This window comes from Marmota monax, unplaced genomic scaffold (assembly GCF_021218885.2).
Source record: "Marmota monax isolate L192 unplaced genomic scaffold, Marmota_monax_Labrador192_F-V1.1 WCK01_AAM20220418_F8-fsc00021, whole genome shotgun sequence".
Classification (NCBI taxonomy): domain Eukaryota; kingdom Metazoa; phylum Chordata; class Mammalia; order Rodentia; family Sciuridae; genus Marmota; species Marmota monax.
In genome coordinates, this window is record NW_026695228.1 from 14,524,178 (window position 1) to 14,549,379 (window position 25,202).

Consider the following 25,202-nt stretch of genomic DNA (forward strand, 5'->3'; position numbering starts at 1 on the left):
GCAGCCAGAGCCCTGAGCCCTCTAATACCTGATGCAAATGTGCTTTTCACTCTGGCACGCAGAGTCCATAAAAATTACACTTCTTCCCTCAGGAGTTTACAGATCACAGGCAAACTATGTGCTGCAGTACATAAACAAGTAGCAACGGGAAAACTCACAGGAGTGTAACAGGAAACACAGAATCCATTCCACAATGAATACTCAAGAGTAACAGTCAATAAAGTCTCTAGACATTGCTTAGATAATCCTAGAATTGTGTTTATAGTAGGATAATGTCTATTTTTAAATCTTTTTAAATGAACAAATCAGGATGCCTCCAGAAATTGCATTTAGACTCAGCACTTGTTATAAATATGTATTTTGTAATAACTTCATAAAACCACAAAGAACTCTTTAAAATATAAATGTTACTTACATATCCCAATTTGGAGCTATTCGCAAATGCTGGATTAGCAACTGGAACTAGAATTTTAAAAATATACGTTTAATTCATGAAACAGCACAGAAAGTGATGACTAAGTTAACAAATCAGATCTTTACACAGCTAAAATGTAAATTATACACCAAGAAAGTAATTTACAAATATGCAAAGCACTGAGTACATGAATAAAGTAAAACCAAAAACTAAGTACTTTTTCTTACCATTTACTGCCACTTTATATTCCACTCCCACCTGATACACCAACTATCAAAAGAAATCATTAATACTATCTTAATAGTATTAATGCAAAATGCACTTAATTTTTTTTCAAGTTAGTTCCCAAATGAGGTCCCTTACAAAAAACACCTCCAAACCACTGTAATTCCTCCTAGAAGAGGACTTCAAAAGCTCTGCCAAATCTTGGTTTACTAATAAGCCAAGACATTCCAAGCAATAATATTTCCAGGGGCAACAGAAAATAAGTCTAGACCCTTGAGGCCTCCCCTCAATGTCATCTCAGAAGCCTTGGCATTGACCAGGTTGGCCCAGTCAAGGGGCCCCATATTCCAAAGGACAGTTCAATGCATATGTGAAAAATTTCTTAGAATTAAGTTACATAAAACAAAAGCTGAGAATCACACACACACACACACAAAAAAAAAACCTTGAAATCACCAATTACCCCGTGCTTTTAGGCCAAAAATTAAAATATGAATAATTTTCATGAACTTAAGATCTTGTAATCTCCAACAGCTAAGCACATGAAGGCAAGTTGTGGGGACTCTAGAAAAGGCTTTTTGCCTCACTCTACCTACCAGGGGGGAATGGAGTAGCCTGGTGGCTACCTCCTTGTGACCAGCCACCACGCATAAATAGCAGAGGAGATTCAGCTTAGCTCGGGAGGCCGCTGTGCTCTTCTCAGTGGAGTCAATCTGTGAGCACACTTGTTGCAAAAAGTCATTCCAATCTTGGTCTTTCAGAAATAACAACTTGTCAACTGCAGAGGAAAAAATAAAATAAATATATATATATATATATATATTTATTTTAGTAATATATTATGTGAAAAAAAGTACTGCTGAAAACATGAGAAATAAAACAGAATTTTGAGAGCAAGGATGAGGACAAAGAAAACCTTAACACTGTCAAACCAAAAACACTCCACAGACGACACTACTTTTCTTTGTCCTATAGTCTTCATCTCCATCTACCCAAGGAAACTTCTTAACTACTTCAATGGAAAGCTGCTCAAAAAGGCAGGCAGATGAGTAAAGGAGAACTGTTCTGCAACCTAGGACTTAACAAAATATAGATAAAGTTGTATTTCAAGAAAACAAGATAGCCTTTTTATCTTTCTATCAGCCCAGTCCTAAAATACTGAAAAAGACATAGGTTGTACAGTTGTTAAAACATGCCCATGAGGGCTGGGATTGTGGATCAGTAGCAGAGTGCTTGACTCACACTCTGGGTTCAAACCTCAGCACCACATAAAAATAAATAAATAAATAAAAGTATTGTGTCCATCTACAACTAAAAAAAAATATTTTTTAAAAAGTGAAATTTTTAAAATGAAATTACTGCTCATTAGAACCAGGTTTATACAATAGCTGGAATCACCTAGAATTCCTACCTCCAAGTCCCTATACAAACAAAAGGCAAAGGCTAGAAAATGAGATACCATCTAAAATGTGCAGACACACATGGTGGCGCATGCCTGAAATCCCAGTGGCTCAGGAGGCTGAGGCTGGAGGATTCCAAGTTCAAAGCCAGCCTCAGCAACTTAGTGAGGCCCTAAACAACTTAGTGAGACTTGTCTTTAAAAAGGGTGGGATGTGACTCAGCAGTAAGCACCCCTGAGTTCAATCTCCATATTAAAAAATGAATTAAAATGTGCATACTTTCAGCTGATCTCTTTAAGAAAGATAAACTGGAAAAATAAATTTATAAATAACTCAAAGGGGAAAGAAGAATATTACTTCAGATAATGTTTCATAAATAATCGATGGCACTGAAAGCACTATGAATAATATTTTGCTTCATTTTAGTCTTTCCAAAACAATCCTCTTTGAGATTTGGGGGCTTTATTAGTTAAGTTGACCTATATAAAGCATTAGTTGGTTTATTCAAATTTGAATACTTTATTTTGAATTTACTTCAAATCATAAATACTACATGACTATAGTAAAGAATTTTCTCCAAATTTAGCTTAACAACTTGAAGTATCATTTGTTCAGCTTCTTCAATCAAGTGAAGGTATGTAAAAGTTTCTGGTGTACACTCAAGATTAAGACATTCATTAGCTGAAAGGAAACATAACAAACATTCTTTAAGTATCTCTATTCAAACACAATCCTCATAGCAGTATGCTGAGTAAGACTCCATTTCTTCATTATGGTCCCAACCCTGTGTAACCAGAAGGGCTCTGTAAATCAAAGAAATTCTACTAGCTCTCCAAGGGAAGGGAAGGAGAAGACTCTCCATTCACTGAATAGGAAAACGCATGGACAAGAGTGCAGGACAGACAGAGCCAGCTGAGGAACATCAAAAGCTGGCAGGAATAGATTGCAGATGGTTTATAATTTGCATAACACTGCCCTGAAGACATAGCCAAATAGCAAAACAATAGAAATTTATTTATTCCTACACAAATTTTATTTGCATATAAATTTTATATTTGAATCTGAATTCAAAAGTTTGAATGTTTGATAAGCCATTTATGAGCCTACCTGAATGTGCTGGTAGATGCAATATTTTTGGATCAAATTTAACTGGTGGTTGCTTCAAAATCTGTGGTTATAAGAAAAAAAATTAAAAATCTTTTAAGATGCATTTTGAGATTCTGAGACAAATGTGTCTCCCCTAAAATGTTTCCTACAAAATATAAATCAATGAGGAAAACAAATGCTGTAAAATTTATCATAAAAAAGAAAAAGAATTCAACAGTGCTATTTCAGATTAAAATATAGACAATTTATTTTTAAAAATCATTTCAACCAATATCTGCAATAAAATATACCTTCACAAAAAAGATTTGCCCTACCTTGGATTACTCTTCAACTAATTTGTCTAGGTTAGAAATATTAGCATTTGACAAATATTTACTGGGTACCTACCAGAGTGAGAGACTATTCTAAGCACTAAGGTGGGTACAAAATAAAAGACACGATCATATTGTCAGGAAGCCAATATTCTTGTCGGGACATGAGATAAACATTTGTTAAACTACAAATACAATACAAAATATTTAGCAAATCAAAACATGCAGGACATAATTATAAACAAAACATTTCAGAGAAATTTTTTAAATGTAATTTAGAGAACAGACCAAAAACTTCTAGGCTGATGTAGTCAGGACAGGGTTGATGAAAGAGGTAGAAGGCAGGTTGTGTTCTGGAAGGCCAAGTAGGACCTCATGTATTAGAGAAGAACCATTCCAGGCAGATGGAACAGCATAAAGAGAAAAGTGAAGAAACCACATAGCTGGATCCATGACTTCAGAACAGCTGCGGTACTCACCTTGAGGTTTTTCATTGAAAATTTCGCTATTTCTATGTTTAACTTCTCCATAACCTCTACATATAGCATTTTAAAACCCTTTACTGGTAATACTCCTTTGAGAAAAATGTATAATCTCCTGGTCTCACTTTAAATTCTAATCATGAGAAATCCTTAAACCCAAACTGAGAACATTCTACAAAATACCTAGCCAGTTACTCTTCAAAGTGCAAAAGTCATGAAAGACTGAGAAAGTATCACAAGGCCATAAAAAACAAGGACAGATTATAGGAGACAGAGGAGACATTAATAACTGTAATACACAAACCTAGAACAGAAAAGGGGCATTAATGGCACAGTGGGGAAAAAAGCAAATAAATCTGGTAGCTGACAGCACTGTTTCAATCTTTAATTCCTGGATTTGCTATAGTACTGTGGTCCTATAAGATGACTCACACCAGGAGAAGCTGAATGCCTTTTGAGACCCAAGAGTTCCACTATAATTTTGAACCTTTCCTCGATATCTAAAATTGGTCCTAAAAGTTGGGTTATAAAACCAAAGAAAAAGAACATGGTCCAATATAATCAAATAGTTTGATAGAAAGTTCACTGGGGGAAATGCTCCATTACCCATCAAATGTAGTATAATTCACAGTTACTCTGCCAGACATGTGAACTCATAAAATTAGAACAGGAAGTAAAGTGTGAAATGTGTTGGGGGTCTGGATTAAAAAAATAATAAAAAACAGCAGTACAAAGAAAGTAATTATTTTAAAGGTGATTATTCACACCTTAGTAACATAATATTACATCCAAAAACACATGAAGAAACAAAGCTCACTCTGGGTTAGAAATGCACTGTGAACCATGACTCCCTACACTCTGGCTGTTGCTCCCACATCTGCTCTGCAGCTTGACAGCCTTCTAGAGAAAGGGGTCTCTGTATGACCCGCTCACCTTCAGCCTCAGCCTGGTGAGCACCACTCACTGACCCATGGCCACCTTTTAATACCTCAGCAACCAGGATACTTGGAGTGAATCAAGGACGTATGGATGGAGAAAGAAAGGGACTGAGAGCTAAGGTCTGCGGTGTAGAGGGCTGCAGCCAACCCCCACATGTCAAGACTGCAGTAACAAGAGGCAGAGCTGCAACATCAAAAACAGTGGAGGAGGAGGAGGAGAAGGGTTGGGGTTGTGGCTCAAGTAGTAGAGTCCTCGCTTAGCACACGTGAGGCACTGGGCTCGATCCTCAGCACCACATAAAAATAAAGATATTGTGTCCACCTAAAACTGAAAAATAAATATTTAAAAAACAAAACAGTGAGGAGAAAACTCACCACTCCAGTGAGGTAGAAGTGAAGGAAAGAGTTGTAGACCAGGTGGGAGCTGGAAAGGCAGACGTAGTCGCTCAAATGAAAGAAGCAGACAAGAGGAATAGCAAAGAATATTCTGAATGAAAACATCACCAATTCCAGCCCTCAGTGAAGCCTAAAACCCAGCCCTTGGTGGTTACACATCTTTCCGCACCTTGGGGTTGTCGATAATTGGGGTGACAATAAGATCTGAGTCTGTGTAGATTAGTGCTCTCATCTGGGATTCCAGGGCCTCCTGGCTCAGGTGTCCATTTGTCACCTGAAATAAGAATAAAAATTACACTTTGTTTCTATGACTGATAAAAAGCTTAGGAGACCTAACAAGATGCTGAGGAAGACATCATTGTGAAAGGTCTTTGGTATCAATGGATCTTAATTGCTATTCGTAGCACTGTCACATTTTCAACCAATCTTCACAAAAGTCCTGAATTGTGTGTATTATTATTCTCATTTACAGATGGAAAACACAAGGCTTGGTTTGTTCATGTCAGGGAATCCTTGCCACCAAGGCTGGTTAGGACTAGGAGATAGACCTCCTATAGTGGGATATTCTAAACTGTGAGGCAGTGAACTGGTTTTGATTACTAGCATGGCTTTATCTTTCACAAAATGCTAATTATTTGTTTTATGAGTATTTAATACGAAACTAAAATTATAGTTTGGTAGCAAATCAGTATTTCAGCCCAAGGTGTTAAACACCAATATATTTAAAAACCTAAAGTAGAGTTGATAAATAAGGAAAATGGATAAGCAGATGTTCACCATCAGTTCCTCTGAGGTGTTTCTTTGTGCTCTACTTAACTAGAACTCTTATTCCCAGTGTTATGACTTAGTTTATAACATCAGGGGAAAAAGAGGATCTAGGCATTATGAACTTCAACTGAAACAAGGACTAACAAACTGAATAAAACAGAAAACCAAATCAGTGAGGAAAGAAATTATCTAAAACTAAGGGACATAGATAAAGAAACAGCTAATAAAGTTTCTAGAAACCAAGACAGGCCTTGACAACTGTAGACAAAAGATATATAAAAACATATGAAGAATAAAGAAACATGAACTTTCAAGACAGATGGAGATGGACTGACATGGACACTTGTTAATTATGGAATCTTAAAACCTTATTTTATCTTAGACTAAAACTATAAACCTTCCAGGACTGTGAAGAATAAGTGTAGAGCATTTATAACAATACCCCACACTGCTCAAAGAGAACATTTGTAATTAATAAAGTTCTCTTTAAAAATCACACCAGCTTTAGCAGAGAAGGGGCTGGAAGAAGGCATGGAAGACCTAGGGAGATCAGTTAGGAGATTAGTTACAACAAAAGCCTGATGGAGAGGAGGGTGTCCTGGGAGCCTGGGGAGCAGGAAAGGAGTGGAGTCACCACCAGAGCCAAGGGATGGGCATCCCTGCTGATGGCCACTTGTAGGAACTGCTAGTAAGTAACTAGTCCACAGAGCAAAGAGGCTGATACTTGAAAAAAAATGTGACTAAGTTATCATTATATGTAGATGCTGTAACTGAACATTCAGGAAGCCGAAATCAACTGAAGGATTACTAGAAATAATATAAAAGTTGTTAGGTAGATCAATTAGAAAATTTATATGTAAAAATTAATTTCCTACAGGTAAACTGAATATATGCACAAATATGTTATTACTAAGTGATCAATAACTGCAATGAGATCAAAATCATTGTATGAAAAAATTAAGTTATAACACTGTTCCTTTGAAAATACACATGTGTATCTAACTGAAATTATGTTTACTCTGGGTAATGAGATTTTAGGTGATTTTTCTATTTTCTTTGTTCTCTTTGACATTTTTCAAGTTTTCTATAACTTTTAACTGAATAAAAAGTATCACTTAAAAATCATAAAACACAAATAGTTATACAATATTGCTTGAATATTCAGTAAAATGATGATTCTCTACAATAACCATCTGCCACATTCAACCAAAAAAACATTATTCCATTATTTCTGGAAGAGAGTCCAGAAATAAATCTATACACATGCTGTCAACTGATCTCCCAAAAGGTGTCAACATAAGTAAAGAATCTTTCAACTAAGTGGTGGTGACATCCAAACGCAAAACAGTAAAGTTGGACTCCCCCCGACACACACACCTCCTGACATATAAGAAAATTAACTCAATGGATCAAAGATCTATATGTAAAAAAGATATTAGAAGACAGCATAAGCACAAATCTCTCTGACCCTGGAGGAGGCAATGGTTTCTTAGATGTGCTGTCTAAAGCACAAGCAATAAATACACAAAAAAGACTAATTGGACTACATCAAAATTAAAAACTTTTGTGCTTCAAAGATACCACCAAGAAAGTGAAAAGACAATCTACAGAATGGGCAAAAAAGTTTACAAATCACACATCCAGAATATGTCAACAATTATGACTCAATAATAAACCTAAATAACCCAATAAAAAATGATCAAAGGATTGGAATACACATTTCTCTTAAGAAGATAGATGAGTGGACAATGACCACATGAAAAGATTCTCAACATCACTATCAAGAATACACAAATCAGACCATGAGAGGCTGTGCCCCGAAGGGAGTGAAAAGAGCTCAAGAAAACAAAGTTAAATGTGCTGATCGGGAGCGACCTCTGGTCTTAAAACTAAGAAGAGACGTGAAATACAGGGCCCCTAATTTTCCAGAGAAGGAAAAAGGACAATTTAGCCAAAGTCCTAGAAGTTCAAAATTTTGGCTTCTAGTTGCATTCCGTCCTGATCCTCCTATTTGGCAAAATCAGAAGGAGCTTATGGCACTGTGGTCCAGGTGGTGGAACCAGTGGGAGGGATGAAATCAAGAAAGATCTGCAGCCTCCCGGGCTCAGTGATGCATGCCCTTAATCCTAGCAATTTAGGAGGCTGAGACAGGAAACTGCAAATTAGAGGCCAGACTCAAAAATATAAACAGGGCTGGGGATGTGGCTTGGGATTTAAGCACCCCTGGTTTCAATCCTTAGTATAAATAAAACGAAAAAAAAAAAAAAAAAAAAGACAGATCAAAAGTACAATGATACGGAATTTCACACCTACTGGGATTATTATAATCAAAAAAAAAAAAAAAAAAAAAACCAGCATAGCATTAGTCACAATAGCCAGAAGGTGGAATCACTCAAGTGTCCATTAACAAATGAAGACTAAGTAAAATGTGGTAAATGCATACAAGGGAATATTACTCACCCTTAAAAGGGAATGAAATTCTGGCTCATGCTATAACATGGATGAACCCTGAAGGCAGAGATTTGGGGGTTCAATGGGTAGAATTTGAGATAATGAAAACATTGTAGAGATGGATGGTGAGGATGACTGTACAAAAATTTGAAAATAATGCCATTTAACTGCACTTAGACATAATTAAAATAGTAAAATAAATGTAATGTATATTTTTACAACTCTTTTTTCATAGTACTGTGGGTTGAACCGAGGGCCTTGAGCATTCTAGGTAAGCACTCCATCATTGAACTACATTCCCAGCACCTACCACATTTAAAAAAAAAAAAAAAAAAAAAACAGATGTTGCTGAGGATATGTAAAAATTGGAAACCTAATACACTGCTTTTGAGACTGTAAAATGGTCCAACAGTACTCTTGAAAGTCAGTTTGAAAGTTCCTCAAAAAGTTAAAACAAGGTGTTTCTATGACATAGCAATTACACTCCTCAGTATATACCCAAAAGAAATGAAAATACACACCCTCACAAAAACTGTACACAAATGTTTAGATGCATTTTTTTAAATCTTTTATATATATTGTTGTTAATGGACCTTTATTTTATTCTATTTATTTATATGCAGTGCTCAGAATCGAACCCAGTGCCTCACACATGCTAGGCAAGCGTTCTTTCACTGAGCCACAACCTCAGCCTGCTAAAAATGCACTTTTATTATAGCCAAATGATAGAAACAATTCAAGTGTCTATTAAACTGGTGAATGGGGAAAAAAAAGATGTGGTATATATACAACAGATTTTTTTTGAGAATTAAAGGGAATATAGTACTCATATTACAACTTGGACAGATCTGGGAAAATACCCTATTAATAAGTGAGGGGAAAAATAGTCATAAAAGACCACATATTGTATGATCCCATTTATATGAAATGCCAGAATAATAAGTTTAGAAAAAAGGTACATAAGTGATGTCCTAGGATAAGAGAGGGGAAGAAGTGGGGGAGGATTGCTACAGGATTTCTTCATGGGATGATGAAACAGTTCTTAAAATTCACTGGGGTAATGGTTGAATAACTACGAATACGCTTAAAGACGCTGATTTGTACCCTTGACATGGGTTACTTTTATCCCAGGTCAATTTTATCTCAATAAAGCTGCTACCAAGGGTGGTTCCTGCCTGTAAACCCAGCAATTAGGAAGGCTGAGGCAGGAGGATCCCAAGTTCACAGCCAGCCTGGGAAATCTGCAAGACCTTCTTTCAAAATAAAAATGGCTGGGGATATAGGTCCTGGTAGAGCACCCTCAGTTCAATCCTCACTACCACCCCCCACACATGCACACACAAAGCCATTACCAGAACAACAACTAAGAAGCAACAAAATGGGATATTTCCTTTAGAGTAGCTACTAGAAAAAAAAAAAAAATTGATCACAGAAAATAACTATTATAACCCTTGCAATTATGAACACAGTTCAAATATCAATTTGCAATTATTTTTTTCTGAGCTTCTATATCTTATATAGAAAACATTCTGTCACTGCTCACCTTGGTCAAAGGAGAGGTCTTCTGGGGTGAGTTGTGAGTCATATCCTCACCAGGACTCAATCCCACTGCAGTGCTAGTTCTTGGAGTAGGACGAGAACTGGAAAATACACACAATTCAACATTATTCAGATTTCACAAAATTTATCTGCTGCTTAGTATTTTCTGGGGGGTGGGAGGGGGAACGCACATACCATGAAAACTGGTAGAATGTGATGGTTACATATGATCTCACCAAAATTTTAAACTCTAATTTGTGTTTATATGCTATAATTTTTGTAACTGTTATTAAAGCAATTTCTGGATAATTTATTATTTCTTTCACTTGCAGCTTCTGTGCTATAGCTTTTTGTTGTTGTTTTTTTTAAAGCTAGAAACTTATTCATTTTATAATTTTTTAAATGTCTGCCAGTACAGGCAGGATTAACATAATAAGTCAAAGATTCTACAAAGGATGGAAAATATTTAGCTGTATTTCAATAAAGGGCCCCTATATTCAATTCCCAGTATCACCAAAAAAAATAAAATAGCTTGACTTCTGAAAATTTAAATTCATTTTTATTTGAAGTTAAAATACAAAATGAAAAGGCTTTGATCTTACAAATAGGAAAAGCATTTTTTAAAATTCATAGCAAAATCTAGATTCCTGGCCATCACTTAACTACAACCTTGAAAATGGAGAGTGAAGAGTGGAATCTGGAATTAATATCCGTGTTCTTCATCTCTGTGTAACATGGTTTGCCAGCAAACCATGTTACTTAAGCACTTTTTCTTAAAAGTGCTTTAAGAAAACTTCTCTCACTGATTCCTTGTTTTGGGACTTCACATACCTAAGAAGAAATATGGATTCATTCAATTGACCCCCAACAGTATTCTTCGGCCGCAACTCAGTTGGATTTTCTAAAACAGAAAAACAAGGTATCATCCAAAAGAAATAGAAGTATCATGAGTAAAGAACATAGAAATTTGAAAAGAAAGCTAAGACTGAAATTAGGAAAACAGAATCCAAAGCAATATGAATGTACTGGAATGAAAGCTCACCAAGTCTGAAAGATTGGCTTAGCCTTTGGCTACCCTTCTGCCCCTTCGATTGTCCATTCTGAGGGCTCTGCAAAAACTCCTTGGAATCTTGTGGTTCTGAACACTCGATCACATTTCTGTCAATCAAGAGGAGAAAAAGCAACACAAACTTATTCAAACTCTACAGTTTTATGTGTAGAGCACAAGGTTGAAAAAAGTAATTAAATTACGCATGACATTTGGAAAGTCATAGTTAGAAAAAGGAATATTTTTCACCAGATAGTTAAAATGAGCAGTTTCTATATACAAAGTGTCATATCCAGATGTCTATAACCCTTTCCCTGAAAAATGAATGGTAGCAAGCAGACTAAGATAACACTAAAGCAGTAACTAAACCCAACAATGAATTTCCCATTATTTTTCCTTTTCAGTTGCCTGGCGTGGACTTGAAGGCAGCAAGGTACAAAGAAAAGCCCTCTATCTCTGTTCCAAGGAACAGAAAAGGGAATTCCTAAGAAGGCGGCAGAGGAAATCCCCTCTTGTTTTTCTCTTTTCCCCTTGTGTCCTACCCAGCCTCCAGGTAATACTGCAACAGCTTATTGGGGACAAAAGCAGATGCTGGCCAGTGCCTGGAATGCTAAGGAAAAAAGAGGAACCCTTGGAGAGCTAGGACCCCACGAAAATGGGGCAAATCCCTCTTACTCTGCTTCCTCCTTCCCACCTCTTAAATCCAAAGACATCCAGCAAGACATAAAAACTACAATATACCATGACTAAGGGGTCTACTCTGGAAGGATAAGACTGGCTGGATATTTGAAGACCAACTAATCTAATCCATCACAGCAAGAGCCTCAAAAAAAAAAAAAAAAAGCCATATTATCACATGAAATTACACAGAAAAAGCAGTGCATTACATTTAAACTGAAAAAGGGCAATTTGAAAAACCTCCAGCTAACATCATACCTATCAGGGAAAAGACAGAATGCTTTCACCCTAACCCCAGAAACCAACCAAGGATTTCCACTTTCATCATTCCTGATTTAATCTCTCACTGGAAAAGTTCTAGCAAATGCAATAAGGTATGAAAATCCAAAAGGAAGAAATAAAACTACCATTATTTGCAGAGGAAATGATTGGCTATGTAAGAAACTTGTAATTAACATAAAAATCTTTCATTGCTTGATTAGCAAACTTTTCTAAATAGATGCAAAGAAACAAAACATACTTAACAATAAGTTACATTAGTTCATTTCTTTAAGTCAGATCTAAATATCCATCCAATGTACAAAAAAGGATGCTAAGATATAGCAGAAAATTAATAGTAGCTATTATTATAGTCTTTATTTTTCAAAGTGTTTTCATTTTTCAGTCTCTCATTTCTCCCTCTACAACTCTCTGGGTAAAGTAATAACTCCACTCATTTCAGAAATGATGAACTAAGGATCAGAGGTGTCCTAGTCTTGCTGACACTAACAAAAACCAGAGCCCACTCTGCTGATGCACCTTTCTTCTTTTCTATAATGCCAACTCTGTGCCAGATTATAAGCAAATGGAAGGTGGAAGCTGTAACTCAAAGTTCTGTGGCTCCAGAGAGCCTAATACAATAATAAGAACATAGTTGATTGATCACAGAAATTCAAGTTTGGGAGAAATTATAAGTAGAATTCTCACTTCTCTGCACAGTATATTAAATCTGCCAAGATTAAAAATAAGCAGACAATCCTTCACCAGCAAATGAGTTGGGGATGGGAGAAGCTAGTCAAGTAAGACTTTCTCCCTATTCAGCTACTTTTCACACATTGCTCTTTTACAAACACCTCAATTGCTAAGTGTCCAAGACTAAGAGGATTTTATAATAAACATGAAGTACATTAGGCAGGATGAGCTAGGTGATGCAATGGTTATATCCAAACATCAAATCTGGGTGCCTTAGAATCTCACTACTTTGCATCTCACTCATGTGCAGTCATTGAAGGTTGGCAGGAATGCCAAGTGTATCACTATTACTCAAGAGCCAGGCTGACAGAAACTTCATGTTGACGTTTTCCTTCCAGATTACACCAGCAGAAAGAAGAAACGCGACCAATCACACACTAGTTCTTGAAGTTTCTATACAGAAGTAACATCACTTCTGCTCACATCAGCCAAATCAAGTCATATGACCACACCTAACTTAAAAGGGGAAATGGCTTTCTACCATGTACTTGGAAGGCAGGAAGCCAGGTATGTTGGGCGAGCAGGACTGATAACCATTATAATACATCACTGATTGAAATAAAAAATAAAACTGGTCAGAAAATGAGCAAAGTCAAGAACACAAAAATATGACTAAACTCATTAGCGACCCTAAATTATACAAATGCTATATTTTCTCTATGAAAGCACAAAAATTCAGGTCACTGATGTTGCATCATTAGAATAGTAAGGGGCACATATGTTCAATAACTACACTCCAAGCACAAAGATAAGTTTATACTACCTGAAGCTGAAACCCTCCATGTTGGATTCCTGGTCTTCTCTAGTGAAAGCATTCTTCCAAAATGAATGCTGCAGTAGTCCTGTCCAAGTTAATCTTGATAAAACAAATATTAAAATTCCATTTTAGCATGATTTACCACAGAGAATTCCCAGGGCATTTCCCAATTATATATAACATCAGATTTTATAATTTGTAAAATCATGCAAATGTACCTTTAAAATTGCTTTATAGTTTACCGTTTCATTTCAGAACTCAATTAACCTCTTAGACAACAAAGTCAGAAGAAATATTTCAGAAGCTTTAAATGGTACATAATGAAACTAGGAATTACAAGTCTCAGGTTTCACATTACATTGAGCTGGATGAAAATATTTCAGGTGTCCCAACCAGTCTAGAAAGGGAGTCAAACAATTTGCGATTTTAAAGTAAATATGTCAGATATTATCCATCTATAATTCTGTCACCCATTATATCCCAAGAGCAGCAAGATTATTTTAGTTATCCTGCTAGTTGGGGAATTTAACCTTTCCTGTTCAGAAATAGGAATATCTGTTTCTTAACTATATACAGCTACACCCCTAATCAGGAGACAAAATCATATCTAGCTTGTTCACTTACACTAAAGTGTCTTTAGGCTTATCTAAAACCCAGATTCAATTTTGAAGAATCAAATGTTACTACTGATTTAAACTCACTAGATGGAGAAAAGTTAAGCCTGACTGAAAATTAAAAACAAAGAATTTTTTAAATTTTTCAAAATATCAATTTAAATAAAAATCACTTTGATTAAAAGTAAAAAATTTTAAAAGAATTTGCAACTAAATATAGTAATATCCTTTTACACAAAGTGTCCTTTTTTAAATATTTATTTTTTAGTTGTAGTTGGACACAACACCTTTGGTTTATTTATTTATTTTTATGTGGTGCTGAGGATCAAACTCAGGGCATTGCACATGCTAGGCAAGCTCTCTACCACTGAGCCACAACCCCAGCCCCAGGGCATTGCACATGCTAGGCTAGCTCTCTACCACTGGGCCACAACCCCAACCCCAACCCCAAGGTCTATACATGATTAGTACACAATTTTTTCCATGCAAAGGGTACTTATAATTTACTAGAGAAATAAAAATGGTCAATAAAGGAAAATTGATTTTTTTTAATCCATCAGATTAGCAAACACTTAAAAACTTAAGCAAGCCTACTGTAGATGAAGCCAAGGAGCTTGCTAACATACGCTGGCAGCGGAAATGTAGCAAGTGTACCAAACTGATCCCAGCCTGAGCAATCCTGCTTTGAGAAATTTATACAAAGATCATTGCCCAAGTGGACACTCTCACAAAACCCAGAGGGATATCTAGTCCAGTTATTATAATATTCTAAATCAAGAAACACTCTAAATGTCTATTTTTATTATATATTATTGCACCTACATTCTTCAGCCACTTTAAATGACTAAGCAGATATATATTTATTAATATGGGAAAAAGATTCCATAATATACCATGAGAGAAAATAGTTGGTTATGGAGTAGTATTGTTTAAGCAAAAAGAGTATACAAGAAAAATTATATAATATAAATGTAGGCATTTGCAGATATACCATCCTAAATATAGCTGTCCCCCAGTGTCTTTGGGGGATTGATTCTGGGATCATCCCACCAACATATCCCCAAAATGCAAGGATACTCAAATTTCTTATGAAATGACATATTTGCATACCACCTTCACACATCCCCTTCTATACTTTAAATCATCTCTAGGTTACTTATCATACCAAACGTAATATAAATGTCATGTACCTATAGTTATACTGTATTATTTAGGAGCTACTCACAAGAACAAGGTCTATACATGATTAGTACACAATTTTTTCCCCCCAGTACTAGGGATTCCCCCCAGTACTACTGAGCCACATTCCCAGCCCTTTGTTATATATTATTTAGAGTTGTTTAGGGCCTCCCTAAGTTGTTAAGACTGGCTTTGAACTTGCAATCATCCTGCCTCAGCCTCCTGAGCCACTGGGATTACAGGCATGTGCCATGGTGCCCGGCTAATACATATTTTAAAATTAATATTTTCAATTTGCATCTGATTGGATCTATAGATTCAGAACCTACAGATACAGAGCACTGAGTATAAATCATCTATATTTATATCCTATCAAAAAATGCCTGGGGTTGTGGCTCAGTGGTAGAGCACTTGCCTGGCACGTGCAAGGCCCTGGGTTCGATCCTCAGCACCACATAAAAATAAATTTAAAAAATAAAGGTACAATACAAAAAAAAAAATGCCTGAAAAATTAGCCACCAAAATAACACCAATCCTAAAGTATTCTAATATAAGCAAAAGAGGTTTAGTCCTACAGCTTATAGAAGCATTTGCATCTCCTTCTACAGTGTTTTTCATACATTTGATAGAAGTAGGGAATTATTTTACATGCTATACTAAACATTCCCCATTTTATACCCAGAAAGAGAGCGCCCAGATACTTAACTAAACCCTCCCCCTAACCTCCACCTATCAAGTGGCAGAACCAGAAAAGCAGTTGCTCTTGGGCTGGGGATGTAGCTCAGTGGTACAGCACTTACCTAGCACACACAAGGCCCTGGGATCCCTGGGCTCCATGCCCCCACACACACTTTCAAACTAAGGAGACTCCCCAGCCTCCCCGACCTACTACTATAACAATTTCTAACTTCTTGACCATCACTGAAACTCCAAAAATTCATCATATGCCTATTATCCTTTTCAGTGCTATCTTCATTATGACAGGATTATTATAAAAGACATCACATTGAAATGTCACTTAGAATTAACTCTCTTGACAGCATCATTCCTAGTTCTATAGTCTATAACACTTTCAGCCACCTACAATGGAAAGGAGTGTACTCCTTGGGTCTGGGAGTCATAAGAAAATAATGTATCTACTAGGCAATTTTTTTTTTTTTTAAACATGATGCTGGTGATGGAACACAGGGCCTCCTGCATGTTAGGCCCTGGAGCTACACCCCTACACTGGCAACTATTTAATTCATGAAAAGAGGAACTGACTAGAAATAACTCATGATTAAAAACTCCTATAAAGTGAGAAAACACAATCCAAAGTCAGACTTCTTAAAAACAAAGTAATTTGAATAGTTATTTAAATATTAAGAACAACACTATTTTAAAAGTATGTCAGAAAAAGATTATACAATTATTCACGTTAAAAACTGTTCATACCTTTTCTGAGGGTCTTTTTGAAGTAACCCATTAAGCAAATTAATAAAATCTGAAGATGCTTTAGGAAGCGAAGAATCTGTAAGCAAATTTCCAAAAAGAAAAAGTGAAAAGTAATGAATAACAACATTTTTAAGCCTATATCATAATATTTAAAATAATACTAATTTAAGCCTACAAAGTACTTTTAAGAGAACAATTACAGCCTCCATTTAATGGGGCAGGACAGGGGAGGTGCACAGCACAAAGGTACCAAACTTCTAGATCACAGGAAATAATGAATCTCAAAAACTAAGTCTTACCTAACCTTTAAACTTCCTTTTTACCAACAAACAATCTCAATAAAAGTCACCAACCTTACACTGATGCTTCTGCCTTCTGCAATTGGTTAAGCCTTATTCTCAGAAGGACTCCTATCCTGACCAACCTTGCTTTACAAATACACTATCATTAAACTACTTGTAATAACTTCTTTATTTTGAAGTTCGTTAACAGGGAAATAATTAACATTGCAAGTTTATAAAACCAGCCAACTTCATTAATCTCATAATTTTGTCTTTTTAGTTAGATGGGCATTAAATTATGGACAATTCATCAGTTTAAGGTAAAAAGAAATGACCTAAGACAATAGCCAAACACCCCTGAGACGAGGCAATCAATTCAGATGGTACCACTGTGCACTGTGGCCCAAGTTTGATGAAGATCACCTAAATAGTTAAGCTTGGGCCACCTGTGATATTGTGACCTGACCCCTAACACTTTTTCAGATTTCTCTTCCCCACATGAAAACCTGTAACTTTTACCAGAAAATACTTATTAAAAAAAATTTCATCTTCTAAGAAAAATTTTTAATTGACTTTTAAAAAAAAAATAAATGATAGCAGAATGCATTACAATTCTTATTACATGTATACAGCCAAATTTTTCATATCTCTGGTTGTATATAAAGTACGTTGACACAAATTCGTGTCTTCATACATATACTTTGGATAATGACGTCCATCACATTCCACCATCCTTGCTAATCCCCTGCCCTCTTCCTTTCCCTCCTACTCCGAAGGCTGACTCATAGTGGGGTAGGGAAGGGGAGCATGGGAGGAAAGATTAATTCTAGAAAGATTATTTTCAAGGCATCAAGTATCCCTTGAAGATGCTGGTAGGATTTCCCCTTCTTCTACTGTTTTCTCTTTGCTTTCCACTATACAAAGTCTAATCTGGGATAGAAAAGATCCATTCTTTATAGGACATATCAGGGCACATACAGGATTGCCTGGAGCCCTTAGTTTGGGCAATGATTTAGCAGATAAAACTACACATGACATACATATTTTCTCTACATTAGAAGCAGCTACAAATTTTCATAAAAAGTTCCATGTCAATGCTAATACTTTACAAAAGCGTTTTAAAATAACTAAGGAACAAGCTAGACAAATAATAAAACAATGTCAAAATTGTGTAACCTTTTTACCACAAGTTAATCTTGGAATCCATCCTAGAGGACTGATACCTAACCATATTTGGCAGATGGATGTCATACACTTGCCAGAATTTGGAAAATTAAAATATTTGCATGTTACAGTTGATACTTCTTCTGGATTTTTGATGGGCTCCCTTCATGCCGGAGAAAAAACTAAAGATATTATAGCTTATTGCTTACAAAATTTTGCCACTGTGGGCGTTCCAAAACAGTTAAAAACAGATAATGCCCCTGGTTATACTTTACCTCTTTTAAACAATTTTGCTCATCATTTGGCATTACTCATATAACAGGAATCCCATACAATCCACAGGGACAAGGCATAGTTGAAAGAGCTCATCAAACTATTAAAATGTACTTATTAAAGCAAAAAGAGGGAATTTGGAAGGGGTATATATTCCCCAAAGATAAACTTAAAATAACCCTTTTTACTCTAAACTTTTTAAATTTGGATTCATCAGGGCTTAGCGCTGCAGAAAGGCATATGTGTCCAAAAAATGTACATAAGCCCAAGGTACTTTGGAAGGATATTCTAACAGGACAATGGAAAGGTCCTGACCCAGTAATTGTCTGGAGTCGGGGGTCTGTTTGTGTGTTTCCACAGGGAGAACAGCAGCCAATTTGGATTCCAGAGAGATTAACTAAAGTCCTGATCCAGTGATTGTCTGGAGTCGGCGGTCTGTTTGTGTGTTTCCACAGGGAGAACAGCAGCCGATTTGGATTCCAGAAAGATTAACTAAAGCGATTTCTACAGACCAAAAAGAAGATGATTTGGCTCAAATCCGTAACAGCTGACATCCAAAACTCCAGTTTGGCTATCCTTACGTCTGCGACAGAACCAGGATGCTTTTTTCAATATCTATTTTATTATTACCCTTTCCCACATCATGAAGTTCTATTTTGTTTTTTGAGCTCATACAGACCTAGGTTAATGTTTTGCTGATCAGTTCTATTTTTTGACTATAGAGTTTTTAAACATTGCAATGGAGATTTCACCTGTAAAAAGTTATAAGGCCTTTACTATTATGTGTTGTGTGCACACTTGTGTTTTATGTTGTATGTACGTATGTCCATATATCATATATGATGAGCACTCATGAAAAAATGGATCCAAATTTTTTTTTTATTCACGTGATTTAAATGATTTAATTTAAATTGGGTAAACAGCTGTTGAGGATTGTTTTAATATGTGAACAAAAAAGGAGGTTAACAGATCTGTTTGTTTACTTTCACCTTTCCTTTTCATTATATTTAATAATTCTGTTCAAGATAATGTAAATTGTTCAGAAAATTGTTTTCTTTTAGTGCCTTCTGGAATGTTACATAATTTTTTTCTTTAGCCATTATTGCCAGAATTCCTATCTTCATCCCAGTGCCGGTGAAGACAAAGATAAAACCAATCTACAGCTTCTGCAATAGCCATCACTGAACTGCTTGCAGAACTTGCCTGGACTATGTATCACTTGTATGCATTGTGAACTCACTTGTATGCATTGTGAACTACCTGTTGGTGCAGCGACTTGTGGTAGTGTTGGGGTATTTTTGCTGATGGTGTCATTGGTGGTACAATTTTTCCAAAAGGAGCCATCAATTGGCTTGGTATATCCTCCTCCCTTCTGCTTGTGATGGTCGTTCAGCTAAAATTTGGGGGCCAACAGAGGTGAGGCAAAGAACCCCCCCACACTGGTACAAAGACCTATCCACAGGTGTGGCTGTATGCTGGACCGGTAGTCAAGATCCAATTGCAATGGTATCAACCTAAGACAGGAGGCTGACGCCTTGAGGTCAGCTCATCCGACGACGGGTAAGGACCAAATGTAGTATTGGACAACCTAAGGCAGGCACGGTCCCTAAGCCACATGCTTGTTGTTTAAACAGAGAGGGGGAGATGTTGAGAGCCACAGCCGAAAGGGGCCCCAGCAAACTTCCAGCTGCCAGCTGATGATTGGCTCACAGCGGCCCCAGCAAACTTCTAGCTGCCAACTGATTGGCTCCTCTGCGGTGATGCTCATTGGGCTGTTTCCCTGCCCTTTCAGACCACGGAGCTGCTCATTGGGGGACTTTTTTTGGCTCCGCCCACGCGACCCAGCCAATCGGCCTCAAGAGCAGGAGAAGTGGGGGAGGTGGAGAGGCTTGTGGGAAGCCGGTGGTGGCAGTTGGGCTCTGAGGGTTTTTCCTGAGGAGTGGTGTGGTGTGGTGTGTGTGTTCTAAAAATAAAGTTCGTTTCTTTTGACAAGTGGCTCCTGAATTGTGCCCAGCCAGACTGCGGCAATCAAGATTTTTCATTTTTTCCACCTAAGATAATTCTAGAAATATCAAAAGTATTCTGCATTTCTATTTACTCCATTCATTGCTTCGGAATTTTTTTTCTTTTAAATATTCAAATATTTGTGGAATCCTATATTCAAATGTGTCTTAAGATTAACTTATTTAATAATGTTTTATTTTTCATTTCTTAAAATGTATGGTAGATTGTTATGTCAGCCACAATTTGTATAATTAAAGTTCCAACTTTTTTTTTTTTAAGAGAATTTTTTTTAATATTTATTTTTAGTTTTCGGTGGACACAACATTTTTTTTATGTGGTGCTGAGGATCAAACCCAGTGCCCCACGTGTGCCAGGTGAGCACGTTACCGCTTGAGCCACATCCCCAGCCCAAGATCCAACATTTTTTAAATACAACAATATCTAAATTTTAAAGATTTTTAAAATTTCTCAGGATAGCATTACTATTCATCCAGCTAAAGACAGATAATCACCTGATGTGTTCTACACAACACAGAAATAATCATATGAGACATGAATACAAAAAAAATAAGTATTACAGTCAAGAAACATGTATGATGATTGAGTCTTAAATCTTTAAATCTGTTTTCTTATAAGAGAACAAAATTCATGTTTTTAAATCAAACTTAGTATTACTTTCTTTTCGATTTAAATATCAAAAAATGGCAAAGAAAAAATTATGAACTTGGGATTACTTGTAAAGTACTTTTGAAGTTTATGTATCAGTAAAGCAGATTTGGGGAAAGGTATACGCAGTATAAGGTATAAATTAACTGTACTTTTTTGAAATCTTACCTTTTGGAATAGGTGGTAAAGGATCTTCATATAAAATCTTTTCAATTAATTCTGAAACACTTTCTGAGAAGAATGGAGGTTTTCCTGAAATCACATAAACTTGCAAAATTAAACAGTTTGCTATCACCAATTCTAAACTTATCTCAACTACAAATACTTTAGAAATATACAATTTATAGAGAAAAACAAGTACTACTCTGTGGATACCTAATATGTACATCAAGCACATGCTATCTTTTTATACTTCTAATTCAAAATTTATTATTCTAACCAACATATAAAATCACTTATAGATCACTACCATGATCCAAGGGTTTCATGGGCTACTCAACAGATCTTAATTCTGTCACAAGGCACCTTTACAAGAATTTCTACTAACAATCAGTTTTTAATAGACACATTTTGATATTCCAGATTATTATCATGAACAATTTACCTACATGTCAAAAAAATTCTAAAACCTATATACACCTAGGTATCAAGCAATTCAGCCAAAATGGGTATATACAAAAACAATAAAACCAGCTTTTTTATATCTTATAGGTAAAATATTTGCAAACTACAGAATTAACCTGCTTTTTATTTATTTATTGTAGTCCAACCTTGATTTTACATTAAACCAGAAAGTAATCACCTGAAAACATTTCATAAAGCAGACAGCCCAAAGACCAGAGATCACTGGTGACAGAGAAGTCAGTACCCCTCATAACCTCTGGTGCTGTATAGATAGGAGATCCTAAAAACAAAGTATAAAGAACAACTCCATTAGGCATTTGTATTATACCCACTCAACCTGGGAGAGATCTAGTGAGATGGTAGAAGACAGGAAGAAAACATACATGAATAAAAACTTCATGTGTATTTCACCTTTTTAAAATGTTTAATTTTTTTCAATAGTCTAGGCAGTTTTGTTTGTTTGTTTTTTAATTTTTTAGTTATCAGGGCTGGGGTTGTGGCTCAGGGGTAGAGCGCTCGCCTACCACGGGCAAGGCCCTGGGTTCAATCCTCAGCACCACATAAAAATAAATAAATTAATTAAAGATACTGTATCCAACTACAACTAAAAAATATTGTTTGTAAGTAATAGCTGAACACAATACCTTTATATTTTATTTACTTTTATGTGGTGCTCAGGATTGAACCTAGTACCTCCTTCACACGTGGTGGGCAAGCATTCTACCACTGAGCTACAACTGCAGCCCCATGTTTGTTGAGATTACATTTTGCAAAGGATATATATATAAAGATTTTGAAAATTCACCTAAGTGAGAGGCATGGAACTTTCAGTTTCTTATACATACATACTCTTTTTAATAATTTATATAGTCAAAAGAAAAAAAAACCTTCATTATACCATTATAATTAAAAAAGGTTGTTGGACAGTCTTCATAACCCCAAATCCTACTGGCTTAACAATGAAGGTACTTGTTAAAATCCTTGTCCATCACAAGTCAACTGAGGGACTCTGATCCTCATTGTCAAAAACCCAGGCTGATGGAGGCTCCATCTCAACCCATGTATCCTCAGTTTCGGAGGCAGGGTAAAAGAATTAGCAAATTACACACTGGCTCTTAAAATTCCCACCTCCAAGTGATTCCGCTGGCTTCTGCTCAAACCTTAATGGCTTTGGCTGGGGAGAAGATGCAGTCCTACCACATATCCAGGAGAATGGGAAATATTTGATGAGTGGCACTTACGTGTATAATATATACTTTATACAAGTTTAGCATTACACAGAAACACCACAATAGAGCCTGAAAGTTCCTTTATTCACTGATGAGAGATGTTACAGGGGTATTCACAATCCCACAAGTCACACCAATATCCATGGCCCTCTTCTCTACCTGGTGCATATTCTATCCACTCCACCTCCCAACCCCCAGTAAGAATGTTCTCCCCATGAAGTAATCATCAATTATTCAGAAACAAAATTCTACTCAGGTAAGCCTTCCAGCACATTTTACCTCCACGGCTTACTATAGCCACAACATCAGCCTTATATGTTCCTAAGTATGGTTTTACAGTTCTCCCATGGAATTTTCTTGGTATGCTATCACATTTCATACACAAATTCCTTCAACAAACATTATGAAGGACCTATTTGCCCACCCTAGATGCTGAGGAAACAAAGATAAATCGGACCCTTGGGATACCCAGGTACCCTGCACAGCACTTAATAGGTGCTTCATTAATATTTGTTAAATGTGAATGACTGTATCTTTTGCCACTAGAAATCTAAGTTCAGTGAGCACCAAGGTTTTTACCTGTTTATTCACATCCATATTCCTAGGACCTAGAACACGTCTAAATGTCAAATTAATAAACATGAAATTATCAAAGATTTTAACAAATAAAAGAATATGAAGTCCCTACATTCATGATCAAACAGGTAAAATAAATAAATATGTGTGTGTGTGTGTGTATGGATATATATGGATAAATTCAATGATAAACTATATAGAATACTATCAAAGGAAATAACCAGTACTTAAATACTTGGTCCAATAAAATCCTAGACAAAAAAGTAGTCATCTGGGAAAAAGCTGAAGGCAGAAAAGAACAGGGGGAAAACTAAAGGAAAAAGGACATATGGGAGCAACCATCTGATGTGTGCAGGAAAACTGTAAGCATGCTGTTTTAATGGAATGTAAAGCAAAAGGTAGAGAGGGCTGGGGATGTAGCTCAGAGGTAAAGCACTGCCCTGGCATACACAGGGTCCTGGGGTTTGGTCTCTAGCACTGCATCCCCACCCCCACCCCCACAAAAAAAAGGTAGGGATTCATGGGGGATGGGGTAGTCGAGGTCTTCTAAGAAGCAGACACCAAGTCAAAAATCAACAGTGCAAGGAAAGTATTACAGGAAGCTCTAAGTTAGAGGTAGTTGGTCAGACAGCAGTGTATAATGGACCCCAAGTGAGATACCACACAGTCTGAGAGAGGTTCAGAAAGTCATCAAGAATCCCTGAACCAAAACTGACATCAGACCATCTCGCAGAAATAGGCCTGCATTAGTAGCCTGCCATGCTGGTTGTGGGGCTTCTGGGGAGCACTGCCTCAGAACAAAAGCAGCCCCTCAAGGAACAGGAGGCCTTGGTCAATCATGTTCCCTGTAGTTGAAGAATGAGTCACACTTTTAGGGGCATCACAAGAATAGAGAAGCAAATAGGCAGATGATCTGGAAACCCAAACTTTAAACTGTAGGTAAGAAATTCTAAACTTGAAACTTATTTCATCAATCAACTCAAATTCCCAGCTTCTCTCAATCAATCAACACCGAGCCAAGGCAGAACTGAGCGAGACCAGCTCAACATAACCTCCTTCCCCCGCTCTTAAACTGGGCCATTTCATTCATTCACATAACCCTCCAGTTCCTGAAGTTTGGGACCCATGATCAACAGGAAATTAAATCCTAGAAGCTATGATGTTATTCTCAAGGTTATGTAGTGAGGAGCGAGTCAGAATGAGAATCCAGGTGTCCTTTTAGAAGCTCTTTGCAATGCTACCTTTATACAGACCATCTAAAGCTTTCATCACAACATCACTCCTAACAGATTCTTGATGGTTATACACCACTGCTGACCAACTGACAACCCCACCACAACACCCAGTCACTTACTAGGTCAAAAGTCAGGTTATTTCATGTGCCTTGTTCATCACCATACTTAAATTGTAAATTATCAAAGCTCCAAAGAGAAGTGGTTTTGCTTATTATCAGAGAATGTGAAGGCGAGTTGGCTATGACATGGACAGCCCACAAAGGCAAGGACCGATTCTGCCCTGCTGGTTATAAGGGCATTCTCCACTGACATGACCCATCACAAGGACTGTGCTAGCATCAATGCTAGAACTTCTAACTACTTCACACAGCTCTCTTCCGCTTACTAAAGGGGAATA

At 36.6% G+C, this 25,202-nt stretch overlaps 1 protein-coding gene across 5 annotated transcripts in view; it reads right to left on the reverse strand.

Moving 5' to 3' along the window:
• Ulk4 (unc-51 like kinase 4) overlaps positions 1–25,202 on the reverse strand; it is a 536,812-nt gene that overhangs the window by 480,653 nt on the left and 30,957 nt on the right. For all 5 annotated transcript variants that reach the window (XM_046437488.2, XM_046437490.2, XM_046437489.2 and 2 more), the window contains 11 exons: positions 21,944–22,045; positions 21,310–21,393; positions 16,754–16,829; positions 13,533–13,625; positions 11,075–11,190; positions 10,864–10,933; positions 10,037–10,133; positions 5,444–5,548; positions 3,148–3,208; positions 1,237–1,418; positions 416–462 (listed from right to left, as the gene is read on the reverse strand). In XM_046437488.2, coding sequence (XP_046293444.1) covers positions 416–462; positions 1,237–1,418; positions 3,148–3,208; positions 5,444–5,548; positions 10,037–10,133; positions 10,864–10,933; positions 11,075–11,190; positions 13,533–13,625; positions 16,754–16,829; positions 21,310–21,393; positions 21,944–22,045 — 1,033 coding nt within the window. The remainder of the gene's footprint in view (positions 1–415; positions 463–1,236; positions 1,419–3,147; positions 3,209–5,443; positions 5,549–10,036; positions 10,134–10,863; positions 10,934–11,074; positions 11,191–13,532; positions 13,626–16,753; positions 16,830–21,309; positions 21,394–21,943; positions 22,046–25,202) is intronic.